Here is a 13,464-nt window from a genome sequence, read left to right as displayed (position 1 = left end):
TTCTGTTTCAGAAAAGGCAAGATAATCTACCTCAGTTCACTGATGTCATCTACCTTACAAAAACCCCCCAGTTAATTCCTGGGCAGCTGTTCTGCCTTCCAGACCTGCAGCTCCAGTGCATCTATGCTCAACCATCGAGACGTGATCTCTGTTGGAACAGCTTTTGAGGGCAGTTTCAGACAAGCACTGCTTATTATTCTGGGTTTCACAGAAATATTTTGAAGGCTTGGGAAAGGCTGTATGTTCTCCAGGGCCCAGAAGAGCTGGTTTAAGAATTTACTTGTGGTCACAGTTAAAGTGGTACGTGAATAACATTTTGAATGAGGCCCTAGGTACTGCTCGGAGCCAAGACAGAACAGTTTGGCACCAGGGCTTAGAATTCTACATGGCTTCAAAGAGCAACTACACAGCTTTGCAATAGGAATACCACCCAGGGCTAACAAATGAGAGAGCTGTTGAGACAGAGTGTTCTCAGGAAACACCACGTATGCACGCCATGTTGTGATTCTTACCCACAGGGCACACAAATGGCATTCCCAGATAATCCAAGGAAGTAGATGACAGGTCTACACAGTGAGGCAAAAATCCAGCGTTCCCTGCTGTCTAACACAGGGGGAGTTTCCTTCCTGATCCCAAACATGGCAAGGGTTCAGAACCCCCGAACATTTGAGCTGGGCACCCAAAGACTTGGCCACGTGCTAAGACTCAACGCCATTCCCAACATCATCTTCCCAGCTGAATCCAAAGCAATATTCTTCCAAGGGCCATGCTGTGCACCAAAATAAAACCCAAAGAAAACCTCCCACTGGCATCCAGTGCAAGCCCCCAAATGATAGTTTAATACAACACAGCTACAAACACGCAAGCAGAAGTGACCTAGAGTAATACAATCCCAGAAATCCGGCTTGGTGTGAACACTGTGAACGGAAATGTGTGTTTTTAAGCACAAGAACAAAGGGTTAAATGAATGGTCTGTCTTGGTAACAAAGGACACTGTTCCCAGGTGAAAGCTGAGGAGGGTGTCAAGCACTGAGGGCAGCGGACTGGTAAGAGCCCAGCACAGACAAATTACAGTAGAAGACCCCGTGTCCTAACACTAGAGAATGACAAGTTTGCAGAGTATCACACACCGTTTTTCTGTTAGCCCAAGAGGACAGCAGACTACAGATGTGTATTTCAAACACAGTTCCAAACAAGGGAAAACAAAATGTGCAGCAATATGGGCTATGATTTATGGAAGCTTAAGCGAGATTCAGAGGCAAAAATCCACCTCATAACAGCCAGCAACTTCTAAAGGACACAACTAAGCTGTCATCATCAATCAGAGGAACCCCAGAGACGCAGTGAGGGGCTGGCACCCTCTCTACTGCCCACAGATGATCCAGGTAAGATCACTCATTCTGATAACTCTTCGGCATTTGCAAATACGTAAGTGTAAGTGACTGAAAGAAATCTAGGAAAGAATGAGTGTTCAGAGGCAGAGTCAACTTCTTTAGAGATCCTGTAAATAAATACTACCTACCACCTTCCACAGGCTCTTCTAATGAGTTTTACAGCACTTTTCCCTACACTTGTTTCTGAGCTACAAGGTACCAACTACTACTCCTATTTTATGAAGTTCTAATACTAATGTTCTTCACCTGGAATTCAGTCCTTCTCTCTGAATGCATTTGAAGAAGTCATCACCTCTCCCATTTTTTGCTCTAGTTGTACAAAAACATTTGCCTTTTAAAAATCTGTTTTGTCGGACTGAATTTGTAAGTCTGACCAGGGAAATGGAACAAGCAAGAGCAATTCCCCCCTGCCTCCAAACCCAGTGACCAGCATTGCACACACTGCCTTAAATAACGCCTGACACATTTCTGTCCCTAGTAAAAGTACTTCACCTGATGCACTGTAAGCATCCCGTTATCATTTGCCATACTGCCGTCACACCAACCACTTTACTGTACACCTGACAAATACATCTCAATCATCTGTTGCCTTCAGGACATGAATGCTAGCCTCTAGAAAAGTGTTTTCCTATTTCAGCTAAAAGAGCCTGTAAGAACAGAAATGGGGTGAAATATTTGAAGACTGCAAACAAGAATTTCAATTCTTCCCCAAGGGAGAACAGGATCTTCCTCCACACCGTAATGCCTCCCGGCTGTGTTACCTTCACAGTGGTCGCCGGTTTGCCTCTCGTCGCATTCTGGTAATTCTCAACATAACCCAGAAAAGCCTTCCTGTCAACCTCCCCGCTTACTTGTTCACAGCTTCTGTATCATTTCCTGCCTACATTAAACATCAAACAAAGCTCAACGTGAAACTAGATCTAATGCCCCAGTTAAAACCAGCTGAAATAAGTTATTGAAGAGGCATTAAGTTTGCTCAACACTTTCTACCTTTGATAAAACCATATTTCATTTGATCACACTTCTATCCACTCTTTCACAACATTTTCACTGTCTTTAATTTTGATTTTTTTCAAAATCCAAGATTGTGCATAATATTAAGATCAAACTAAGAGGTTGCTAGAAGTGTGTGTTCACCCTGTAAGCCTCTAAGCCCTTTCCTGCATTTTCTACGTTTTCTTCTCTTGCCCAGAGGAGCTCTGGCTGCCCCCTCCCTGGCAGTGTTCAAGGCCAAGTTGGACAGGGCTTCAAGCAACCTGGTCTGGTGGAATGTGTCCCTGCCCATGGCAGGGGGGTTGGGACTGGATGATCTATAAGGTCCCTTCCAACCCAAACCATTCTGTGATTCTGCGATTCATCTCGAATAGAAACTCAGAGCAATTTGACACCTTCCTAACCCTTCAATCATTCCATTTCATAATGCAGACTATTTCTCTAATTAATTTTCTGCATTTCTCAAGGTTTGCTATTAAATCCCAACCTCATCTTTCATCTGTTTTGCAAATTAACAAATCATATCTGCTTGTAATCACTCAACCCAAGATCCCGTTTTGAAATCAGCTCGTCTACAAGATGTTTGCATCTCCAAAATAATACCTTGCACCATCAGTCAAAATGGCCCAGTCTTGATCTCTTTCTCCAAAGCCTACAAACTTTGCTTTAGTGTTTTCACAGCTATCCATCCCACAGCCTTGGCTAAATGGCTTTCAAAAAATTTAGTTCCAAATTTTCAGAAATTCATAATGGCTTTGCCCCTAAAACTGCTAAGTTTCAGTTCAAAGTAACTGCAACCTTTGAGATAATATTTTATTTGGTTTGCAGAAATTACCTCAATCATGTTCTCACAGGTCCATGTGTTCCTACGTCTCCTCAGAGCATCAAGTCTTCAAGCTCATTCTACCAGCTTTTCCAACTGATATGAATTATCCAACTTAAATCTCACCAATTGAATTGTACTGAAATACTTTGAACAATTAGCTAATATGATCTTTAACGGCATGGAAATTGCTATCACATCAGGAACGCGTTCAGTTTTTCCCAATAACTGAGTGGCACAGGTTGGTAAAAGCCGCTTCTCTTCAGCAACTCACCTGTAGAATTCTCTGCAGGATTGAAGGAAGAGCAATAAATGCAGCCATGTTGTTCAGCACTTGCATTGTCAAACTCTTCAAAGCTGAAATATCAAACAAAAGCCACCAGCAGTTCATTAGGACTCAAGGAGTGAGGAGAGAGCAATCTTTCAGATTAAAAGAGTTTTATTTCAGTTCATGCTTTCTAGTTTGAATGTGGCTTTTGTATTCTTTCTTCTGCACGTTTTGCACTAAGCACATGCAGCTTTTTGTATCAGAAAGCATATTTAAAAGTTTTCCATATCACGATGTCTCCCTCTTCCCCTCCCACACCCTACCTACAGTAAATGCTCACATTTTGAGACTTACTTTGTAGCACTGCCATTCAGTTTTCCTACTGCGACCAAGAATCCATTTGGATGCCTTGTCCATGTTACAGCGTCATAGACTCTAAAACTTCCTAGCATTAACCTTTGCATGAAACTTGTTCCTCAAGCCCCAGTTCCCCCAAGTAAGAGCCCATACTGAGATATGCACAGACCCAGCAATTCAGCTGCTTTGTGAGGATAATTAGCTAGTTAGAGCAGTTTGGGAAGCATGCACATTAGGAATGAAAACAAAATAGTTCTGCAGGATCCAAGCGTATTATCCTCTCATCATTCCTGGTACCACTTCATATGATTACTTATCTGCAGGCATCAGCTCCCAAAAATGGATAATCTACGCGACATTCTGAATTTAGAGGAAAAGATTAGTTGAGAAAAGAGAGGTGATTTTTATTTCTGGGTTACTGATCTCTGCAAGACTATCCCCAGGAGTCCAGATACAGCCAACGCTCACTGGAAGGAAGGAAATAGATGGAGGACGGACAGCATGATCACCATCATGCTTACTTGTAATACGTTGTGATCCTTAACCACACACAACTATAATGTCTGTGGAGCACAGAGCTGGAATGGAACAAAAGACATTATTCTGTCCCAAGACCACAATATCTAAGCCCCTTTTAACTAGTGTTAAGTCTCCCATAAAGGGAGGCTTTTCAAGATGTGCTGCTGACACCCACAACAGATTCAGGGCACTAGAACCGAAGTAGAGAATTTAGCTAGTGTATTCACATCCTACTGAATTTATATACAGTAGACAGGTGCAGGGATAAGTATATAAAAAGGCTGGGTGTGGAAGATGACCGTGTATTACATCAGAAGTTCCCAAAGTGCAGACTGCAACCTACAGCCTAGCAAGCCTTTGTACACACTTGTGCACCTTGGCTTTTTCATAGAGACCATCCTCAGTCGGAATCAGCTTATGAGCAGAACCTGTGGTCCACTCAGGACTAAAAAAACGATCTGACAGCTGCAGCCCACCAAACAACCAGGCAGAACTCCATCCCACAGCCAGTGCAGTTCAGATCTACCGCAGGAGCAGCGAATTCAGGAACTGAGTATCAAAACTGCTTTTCTTCTATTCGTTCAGTAGAGGAGGAGAGACAGCACACAGACTTTGATTAGTATTTGGGGTCACAAAGGCCGAAATACTTACATTCGGAGTATCGACACTGTGAAGAGCCACATAATTTCTGTGGGGACATCATAGCCTCCAGCAGGGGAAACCAGAGGGCCTGAAATAATGGAATTCAAGGAAAAAAAACAGTAAGAAAATGGCATTACTAAAAATGAGCTGTGGCTAATGCCAGAGTCCATTTCTAAAGACTCACTTCCACATTCCGAAGAAGAGAACTACATTTCTCATGACTGCAGGGAACAGAACAAACTTGTTGAAATAACCTCAAATCAAAGCACTTAGGGACCTGCTTTCAGTCTAGATGGCTGATATTTTAGAGTAAGACACTATTTCACTGGAGTCTGAGCACAGAAGACCTTTGGCTCCTGTTTCTCCCTCTTCTCTATTCTCATCTATTTCTTTACTGGAATTGTGACAACATAAGAAACGCACTTTGACTCTGTTCAGTCCCCAGCCACTTCTCCACGTGAGATGCAAGCACCCTGGTGTGGAAACTGCCTACATAATGGGTAGCACAGTAAATGGATCCCAGCTAGAAAGGGGCATTGCATTTCTTGTGGCAGTATAAGGGAGTTGTGAAAATTTGCATAATGTTATATTGGGGAAGCCGGTCCTTCACTTGGTGACCAGAGTCAAACCTTACTTGGGCATCAAGAAAGCAATTCCAGCAGGTGGGACAGGACCCAGAGTGAGAGCAAACACCGACTCAGACCTATCCAGTTAGGCAGGGGGGCCATAGGCACTCCGGGTGTGCACGCAGACACCTCTTCAGTGAAACACAGCAGCTATCTGTTGCACAATAAAATCATTTAAGAGAAGAAACTGAGCACGTCACCTCATACACTGGATAGCGCTTGGAAGAAATTACAGAATTCTTGACTTCCAGACATGCCACCTCTTCAGACACAGGAACAACATTCTCAGTTTTGAGTTCAGTTACACAAGTTATGCATAATCCCAGGAGTCAAGATGCCTTCCATGTCACTGACGTTAGCAAAATGGAAATGCAACCTCAGCACGAGGAGACAGGCAAACCCAGTTCTCTCTGAAAGAGCTCAGGCAAGCTGTATTGTCTCCACCCCTCAAAGGCCAGGCTGACATGCAATTCAGGATTTGTGAACATATTCAGGACAGCAATATTCTGCAGCCACAATGACAGCAGCATCAGCTTTGTGCCACCACAAACTTTACTACGCCTTCTTTAGTGTCTGACTGACATTCAAGCCAAAATTTCAACTGAAGCTAAAAATGGGGGAAAGGATGTTTCCCCACTGCTGACAGGACTCATTCTTCACCCTTATAAGGGGGCATTTCTCTCTTGTGGGTTTAAAACCTGATCCACTGCAAGAAGAACACAAGGCAGAGGAAAACAGTGACTGCCTGAGACATATCGGTATCCAATAGATGGGGAAAAGAAGCAGCATGTGTAGAGAAAGTTTCAGGAGACATGGAGGCCTTTGTTGATTTTAGTGAATACATCTTTTTATTACCTTACCTCTCGCTGTTGCTGGTCTAAACTGTGTGAATTTCTCTGGCAAAGGGCAATTGTTTTCATTAAGGTATCTTCAATGTTTTCTAGCAAGGGGACTTCAGCTGAGCCTAAGTTTTTTGGGGGAGGAAAAATTGCAGTTATAAAAATGATTAGATATGTTAAATCCCAATCATTCTGCAAAATAAAATCATGCTGTTCATTGAACATCTGTTCACTACTGTAGCAACTAAGTTAGAAAGACAGGTCCTGATTTCTGGCACTTTTCCTGAATTGCACAGTATTGGGCATATAAAACATTTCACGTAATCGAATAAGGAAGCCCTTAGCTGTGGTTTAGGATACAATCAAGTAACAAAATACAGACACTGCATTTAATTAAGTGTCCATGAGCCCTTGGGCTAGTGAACAGTGCACCTGCGCATATACTCATTTACTGTAGGCAGAACATTCTAACTTCTCTGAGAAATTTACTTCAAAAAAAGCTACTCACAGATGTTTCTCATCATTGTTCATATAGAATGCCTTCTAAAACTCAGTAATGAGTTTGAATGGATTCTAACATAGGAGACATGTCTGGTAAGGCAGTAAGAGTACCAGTCATAATCAAAAAAGCTAATGGGGCAGCTGACCACACACACAAAACCAACATCCATCACGGCTTCTTCTAGATCTCTAGCAAGAACAGAGTAACAGCGTAAGGAAGTGTCATCAGAATAACTACCACAGCCATATGAATATAAATTAAAAGAATATCACTCCAATACCTAGAAACCTGAAATAGGATCTCATAATGCCAGGTGTCAGACAGATAGACTTTATATTTTTGTGTTTCTCTTTTTAATAGAAAATGGAATTTAGCTTGATAACTCTTACTTTCATCATCTTGTGTAAGCATCAGCAACTTGCTCTGCAATCGCTGAAACAAAAGAGAGAACTCAGAACAGCAAACCCGCAGAATATTGACAGAAGTGGTTTTAAAAGGTATGGCTACAAAGGCTCACCCTCATTTTCTTCCCAAAATGACTAACATAGCATAAATGTCTTTCCAAACAGGGAAAGGAAAACAGGAGCTGAAAAATTATTCTTAAGAAAAACAAATTTCAGCATCTATTATCTACTAGATGTTTGAAAACGGTCTTCAAAACATGCCAGAAAAACATACTGATCTGCTGAGTCTGCAGACAACTCAAGATATCGTTATTTGACAGAAGGTAAATGCTTCTAGGGATTCTAGTGTGAAACAAATTGAGAAGCAATGACAATATTAAACCTTAGCACGTGCTGTGGCCAAAATGCCACATTCAGGATTTCAGTGCACTGTACCTCCAGCATAACCAGAAAGGCACCATGGATATCTCCCTTCTTCTCCAGTAAATATGAAGAAGCTTCATGGAGCTGATGTTTCTGGGTTATCTGAGTTAAAAGACAACAAAAAGGTAAATGTCTATCTTAAAAAATCCGCTAGTGTTTGCTTACTCCACAACACAATAATGACCAGATGGTCGGAAAGGATTGTGTCTCCTTGTGTTCACAGGCACGTTACCCAGTCTGAGCACTCCTACTTCCCCCCACCAGCTATACTGTGTTTATTTCTCAACTTGTACTACTGCCACCAGCAGCACTAAAACTAAAAAAAAAAACCAAAACAACACTAAATAAACCCAACTAGAAATCAAGATCAAGGACAGATTATTGTTAAAGTTTTCATAAAGGCAAGAAACAGTCGGTCTCCCAATGCTAGTCCAATTTTGGTATCATTGCTTTCCAAAAACCCCAGGCCCATGATTTCATACACCTTCAACATATTAATCAACATTAACACAGCCAATCCACATTCTGCAGTTATTCAGTAGCTGTGGTGCACTAATGGCCTCTTCTTATTAGCCCTGAGACTAAATTCAGAATCAGTATATTAAATATAGCTAACCATGCTGCAGGAGAGCAGTTCAGCACCTCAAGGGGACAAACAGTGTAGGAAATGGATTGGAAGAGTATCCAGGAATGAATCCACAACCTAGGCTAAAGTACTTTTACAGTACTTTAAAGAGGCAGGAGCCGATCTGAATGCTTCCCCTAGCCCCTGTCCTTACACGTGTCTTTCCTACCTGGATGGTTTCTTCCAGTCTGCAGTATTCCAGAACCTTAAGCGTCTCCAAAACCTGGTCTGGGCTGTACTGACAGAGAAGCTCAACGAACTGCTCAGTAATGCAGGGCGATAGGTGTATCAGGTCTTGGTTAATGCCTTCTCTGGAATAAAAAAGGCACAGGAGACTCAAGTTAAATTCTAGCCCACCCGTTTGGCTGGAAATAAGTTTCTTACTCAATTTTGTGTTGTCTTTTATCCTTAATTCAGCAGTAATCTGCTCTTTTAAGAGACAAATTATGCTGTTTCTACTAGCTACTGGTGCTGGAGGTCTGTTAGCAGGCATTTCATTTGTTCCACAACATGTTCTACTGATGCCTCAGTATAAATTAGACTACCAAAGACCCCTGCGAAGAGGGATTCCACCAGACAGCTCTTCAGCAATTCTATGGCAAAGAGGCACAACGAACTCCCCTAATTTCTTCAGTGAAACCTTATGGTCTCCAACTGATCTATTTAGATGCTGATCATCTATTTGTCCAACAGACTTTCTCTGCACATGTTTGAAGAAAAAATTTGTTGCTTTTTTGTTGCTTTTTGCTTATTGCTCCTGAAATTCTTCTTTGATCTGCCTTTTAACGTTTCATCTGCTAGAATATGATCCCTTTTATTACCTCATTGAGGTATGACTTCATCCTTCTTTTAGGGAAGCATCCTCATTTTTATTTAGTTGTTCTTCTCAGACAGAACAAAACTGGTGAATTCGGTGCTGCTCTTGCAGAGGCAATAACTCTGTGCACTTTATGGTCATTGATAGAGCAGATCACCAGCTGTAAGGTTTTGAACTAGACCCTGCATATTGTTAAGCCAAAGGCTGCATCCTCTCTCAAGGGTTTTGCAAGCAGCTGCACTACAGAACCACATTCAGCTGGAACTAAAGATATCTGCCTCATCTCCCAGCACAGGATCTGCTCAGTCAGCGCAGGCAGATGAAGTCTCCAGCCTCTGCCGTGCTTCCTGCCCCTGTGATCTCCCTGACCTGTCACAAGCAGCACTGCCACGATGGGCAGGCACTCAGCAGCACAGACCTGACACACTTCTGTTCTGGTTAGGGCTGTGGATAGTGCTGTCTGGCCTGAGCCATTCAGGAGGCCAAACTAGGGCTTGCCTTCTGAGTCTAACCAAGGTAATTTCTGCAGGTGAAGCTCAGAGTACAGTTAAACTCATTTAATAAAGATGCCCCTGTAAAAAGACTTCTCCAGTTCCTTCACAGCAGCAGCTGCTGGCACTGCAGTGGTTCATGCCGTGGCCATTTTCTAATATCTTCGCTCATTATTAAGTAAACTCCTAACGCTGGGAAAACAACACAGAGAACAGAAATGCGTGCAGCACCCGTTACTGTCCCCATGTCCCAATTGTTTTATACCGATCTCATTTTTAAAAAGAGCAACATGAAGGAAGAGATTTCAAAGAGTTAACATGGAAAGGATGATACTCTCCTAGAGAGAGTAACAGCACCTGCAGCCTTTCAAAATGAACAGCAGTTCACCACCACTGTAGGTTAAACTTCATGTGGCAGTTCTTAGATTGATGCATCATGCAAAGAAACGGCAGAAGTTTATCCTGTCTAGGAAACAGGGCTCTTAAACCTGTTCTGAAGCTCCTGCTAGAAAAGAAAACAGATCAGGGCATGTATTTAGTTTTGTTACTTTTCTGAACTGACATCCCTTGTCAGCAGAAGATAAGGTGATGTGCAAACCCTACAGCCATGGGATGAAAAAGGTCTGATATACAATATGATCCTATATTTCTTGGCAGCTACAAGCGCTAACAGGATTATTAGCATCCAAGAAAGACCAGGAGAATGCTGTGCCCCTAGCAAACCAAAAGAAGCTTACTGTGATTACAATGTCAGTCACTTGATTATAAACGATATTTGCCTAGAAATGAAAGCCTCACAGAGGTACTGATGACAGTGTTCAAAGTATGGACATCCTTGTACAAAAATTGGTATCCAAACTATTGTGTTCTGACATCAAATAAAGAAGGGACTCTTGAAGGACCAAACAAGAGGCCTAAATTCTGGCCTCCTGCATTCCTCATCCGCTCTTCCCACAACATATACCCTATAAACTCTCCCAGTGCCTGTAAGGGAGGGAGTGTTCTACTCTTTCTGCGACTAGACTAAAATAAAGCAGCACTTTCTATCTAAAATTATCTCTGTCTACCAAAATCAGAAAAAAGGCAAGTCATACATTTTTCGTACAAGAACAAACTTCTAGTCTGGAAATGACTCTGGCACCTAGCAGTCATGACTTCATGAGCAAGCTGACCTTTTCCTTAACCATTTCACTCAAGAAATGCAGAGAAGAGAGAATGGAAAGAAAGCTGGAGTTCGATAACGTTAAAAAGTAAGCAATAGTCTTGAAACTTGCAGGTCCTGTTCAGCTCAAAGTGATTATGTTCATCTTTAATACAATCCTGCCAAACATCTCCCCTGCCATACTCCACGTGCTCTTTCCTCAAAGGAAGAGATAATCACTGGTTTCTCACAAAACCTGGCACAAGTGAACCTTGCAAGTGTCACAGACAGCTGGTCACTGAGAAAAGCCATTGTAACAGAACCTAAAAGTTTAGGTGTCCGTTAATTATTTATAGACACAGAACACTGTATTGCTAAATAAGTTAATATTGTTGGTATAATACACAAACACTGCAAACAGACATGCTTCACTGCGTTGTTTTTTTAAGAGGAAAAAACCTTAAGAGTTTAAAATAGAAATGTAGCAAAGGCTGTGATTAATGAGCTGAGCAATACACACTACATTCTCCGCTTTCTGTGGCTGCTTGTAAGGCACAAACATACGGACATTTGGTTTTAATTTCCCCAGGCAATTTCTGTTAACCCTGTTTCCTCCCTGCCCCCTTCCATCTCCTTTAAAATAAATCTCTAGCTAAATTAAATGGGCCAAATTAATCCCTAATGCAATTCCACCAACTAGAATAGTTACACTAGCATGATGAGTCTTGTCCCCATATGATAAAGCAATCATTCGTATTTGAGACATTAAAAGCTCATCTACTGTTCGAGGAGTATTTTAATAAGAATTTTGTTCAAAAAAGCATATAAACAATCAGATGACTGAAGAGAGACAGATGTTTTCAGAAGAACCTAATCACTATTTTATGTATAGATATACTACAAAGTAGACATGTATCTGCAGATTAGGTCTTGCATAGCAAGACTTCTCCCTCCTTCCCCACCTCTCTCAGGATACAGTTCAGTTCATTCCAATAGGTCTTAGAAGCAGACATCCTCACAGCATGGAAACCAGACCACAGGACCTTCAGTGTTATTGAAAAAAAAGCCCCTCCAGCAATCTAGGATCTCTACAGAACACTTCTTACTGACAACACAGTTTAATAATGATAGGTTAAACCCTGGGCTTCCGGACCTTCTGCTTTACGGTCAGTCACTGCCACATGTGAATCCAAAGTATTTAGTAGTATTTTGTTCATTTTCCTGTATAACCGTCCCACTTCTCTTTTGCTTATTGAGTATTCCAGCAACTGCAATCTAGTCAGTATGCAGTTCATCTCCATTACTTGGGGTGCTGAACACCTTACTGCAATGCAGAGAATGAGTGGACTTTGGAACAGAGAGGGAAAAGGAACTGTCCGTAAGCTTTCCCGAGACACACACAGCACGACGAGACAAGCCATGTGGGCTAACGCTGAACACCAGCCTCGGAGGGAAAAGCAGAGACCTTTTGGAAAATCAGACAGAGAAAGTTGGTTCCTATTACTGGTTTGAACACATCACAAGTCGCTTTTGATTAAAGATAAACACAGGAGAAATGGTTGTATTTAGCTCTAATTATGGTAGAGCTAAATTAGATATGTTTATTACTCGGAGATTATGGAAGCCACTCTATGCATAAGATTAAAATCCAGGTTAATTACTACCTTCATTGGGTCTCACTTGCTGCAAGTGATATCACAGCATAAACTAAGTCCTACTTAACATCCAGCTGGGTATCACTGCTGCCTAACTATTAAAAAAAAATATTTTAAATTATTTATTTATTAACCAAGTCATCTAATTTCTCTCCTACAAAACCCAACCAATATATTTTCTTGGCAAAATGCTGATTTTGTTTTCATTTTTAAGGAACACCATAGGTGTGGAAGTTAACACCTTCCATAGAAACAGGACTGTAAAACTTCAGGAAAGAACAAAACATGTCTTTTTTTTAATGTCTTTTTTTAATTTTACTTCCTAACAAAATCCAAAAAGTGATTAATTCCAGGTTCTAGCTTCCAAAGCATGCTTTTTATTCCACTTCAACTAGAACTGAAACATTGACACTTGAATTTAGATAATATTGACCTTTTCCTACTACTCCTCCTCCTCATAAAGCACAACAAATTTGTAGCTAATTGACAAAACAAGATCTCTCTTTCAATTGCATTAACAATTGCTTGAAGGTAATTGAAGCTGTGCATATATAAATACCTTACAAAATAAATAAATGAAATCAAGGTCTTGTAGCATTTGAAATTGATTCAGCAGAAAAGAGAACACTCAGTGCTGAAACAGTGAAAGAACAGGAGCAGATGGAGCAAGCAAGTAGTTAAAGAGAAGTTTGCAGTGAAATACAGCAACAATTCTGAAATAAGATAGAAACAAAAAATGCCAATAGACCGAAACGCTTTCTTATTTACTTTAAAACTTTGGCACCTCGGTCAAGTAATCAAGCTGGTGGGTTGAGAACAGAAGAAATGGCCATTTCAGTCGCAGGGTAACCATTTCACAGCTTTCTTAAAGAAGCTGCTACAGCAACCCCCAAAATCCCAGCAGCGTGGAGGCGGCGTCACATTGCACGTACTGGAACCCACACC

General features: G+C 41.4%; 1 protein-coding gene across 2 annotated transcripts in view; it reads right to left on the bottom strand.

Annotated features, from left to right (window-relative positions):
- Positions 1 to 13,464, bottom strand: part of VPS8 (VPS8 subunit of CORVET complex) — an 88,149-nt gene that overhangs the window by 20,168 nt on the left and 54,517 nt on the right. For both annotated transcript variants that reach the window (XM_075417683.1, XM_075417684.1), the window contains exons 35-40: positions 8,585 to 8,726; positions 7,803 to 7,892; positions 7,353 to 7,395; positions 6,483 to 6,586; positions 5,006 to 5,084; positions 3,485 to 3,567 (exon numbers count right to left, since the gene is read on the bottom strand). In XM_075417683.1, the coding sequence (XP_075273798.1) occupies positions 3,485 to 3,567; positions 5,006 to 5,084; positions 6,483 to 6,586; positions 7,353 to 7,395; positions 7,803 to 7,892; positions 8,585 to 8,726 (541 nt within the window). The remainder of the gene's footprint in view (positions 1 to 3,484; positions 3,568 to 5,005; positions 5,085 to 6,482; positions 6,587 to 7,352; positions 7,396 to 7,802; positions 7,893 to 8,584; positions 8,727 to 13,464) is intronic.

This window comes from Opisthocomus hoazin, chromosome 4, assembly GCF_030867145.1.
Source record: "Opisthocomus hoazin isolate bOpiHoa1 chromosome 4, bOpiHoa1.hap1, whole genome shotgun sequence".
In the NCBI taxonomy this organism is placed as follows: Eukaryota; Metazoa; Chordata; class Aves; order Opisthocomiformes; family Opisthocomidae; genus Opisthocomus; species Opisthocomus hoazin.
This window is presented reverse-complemented; position numbering and strand designations above follow the sequence as displayed.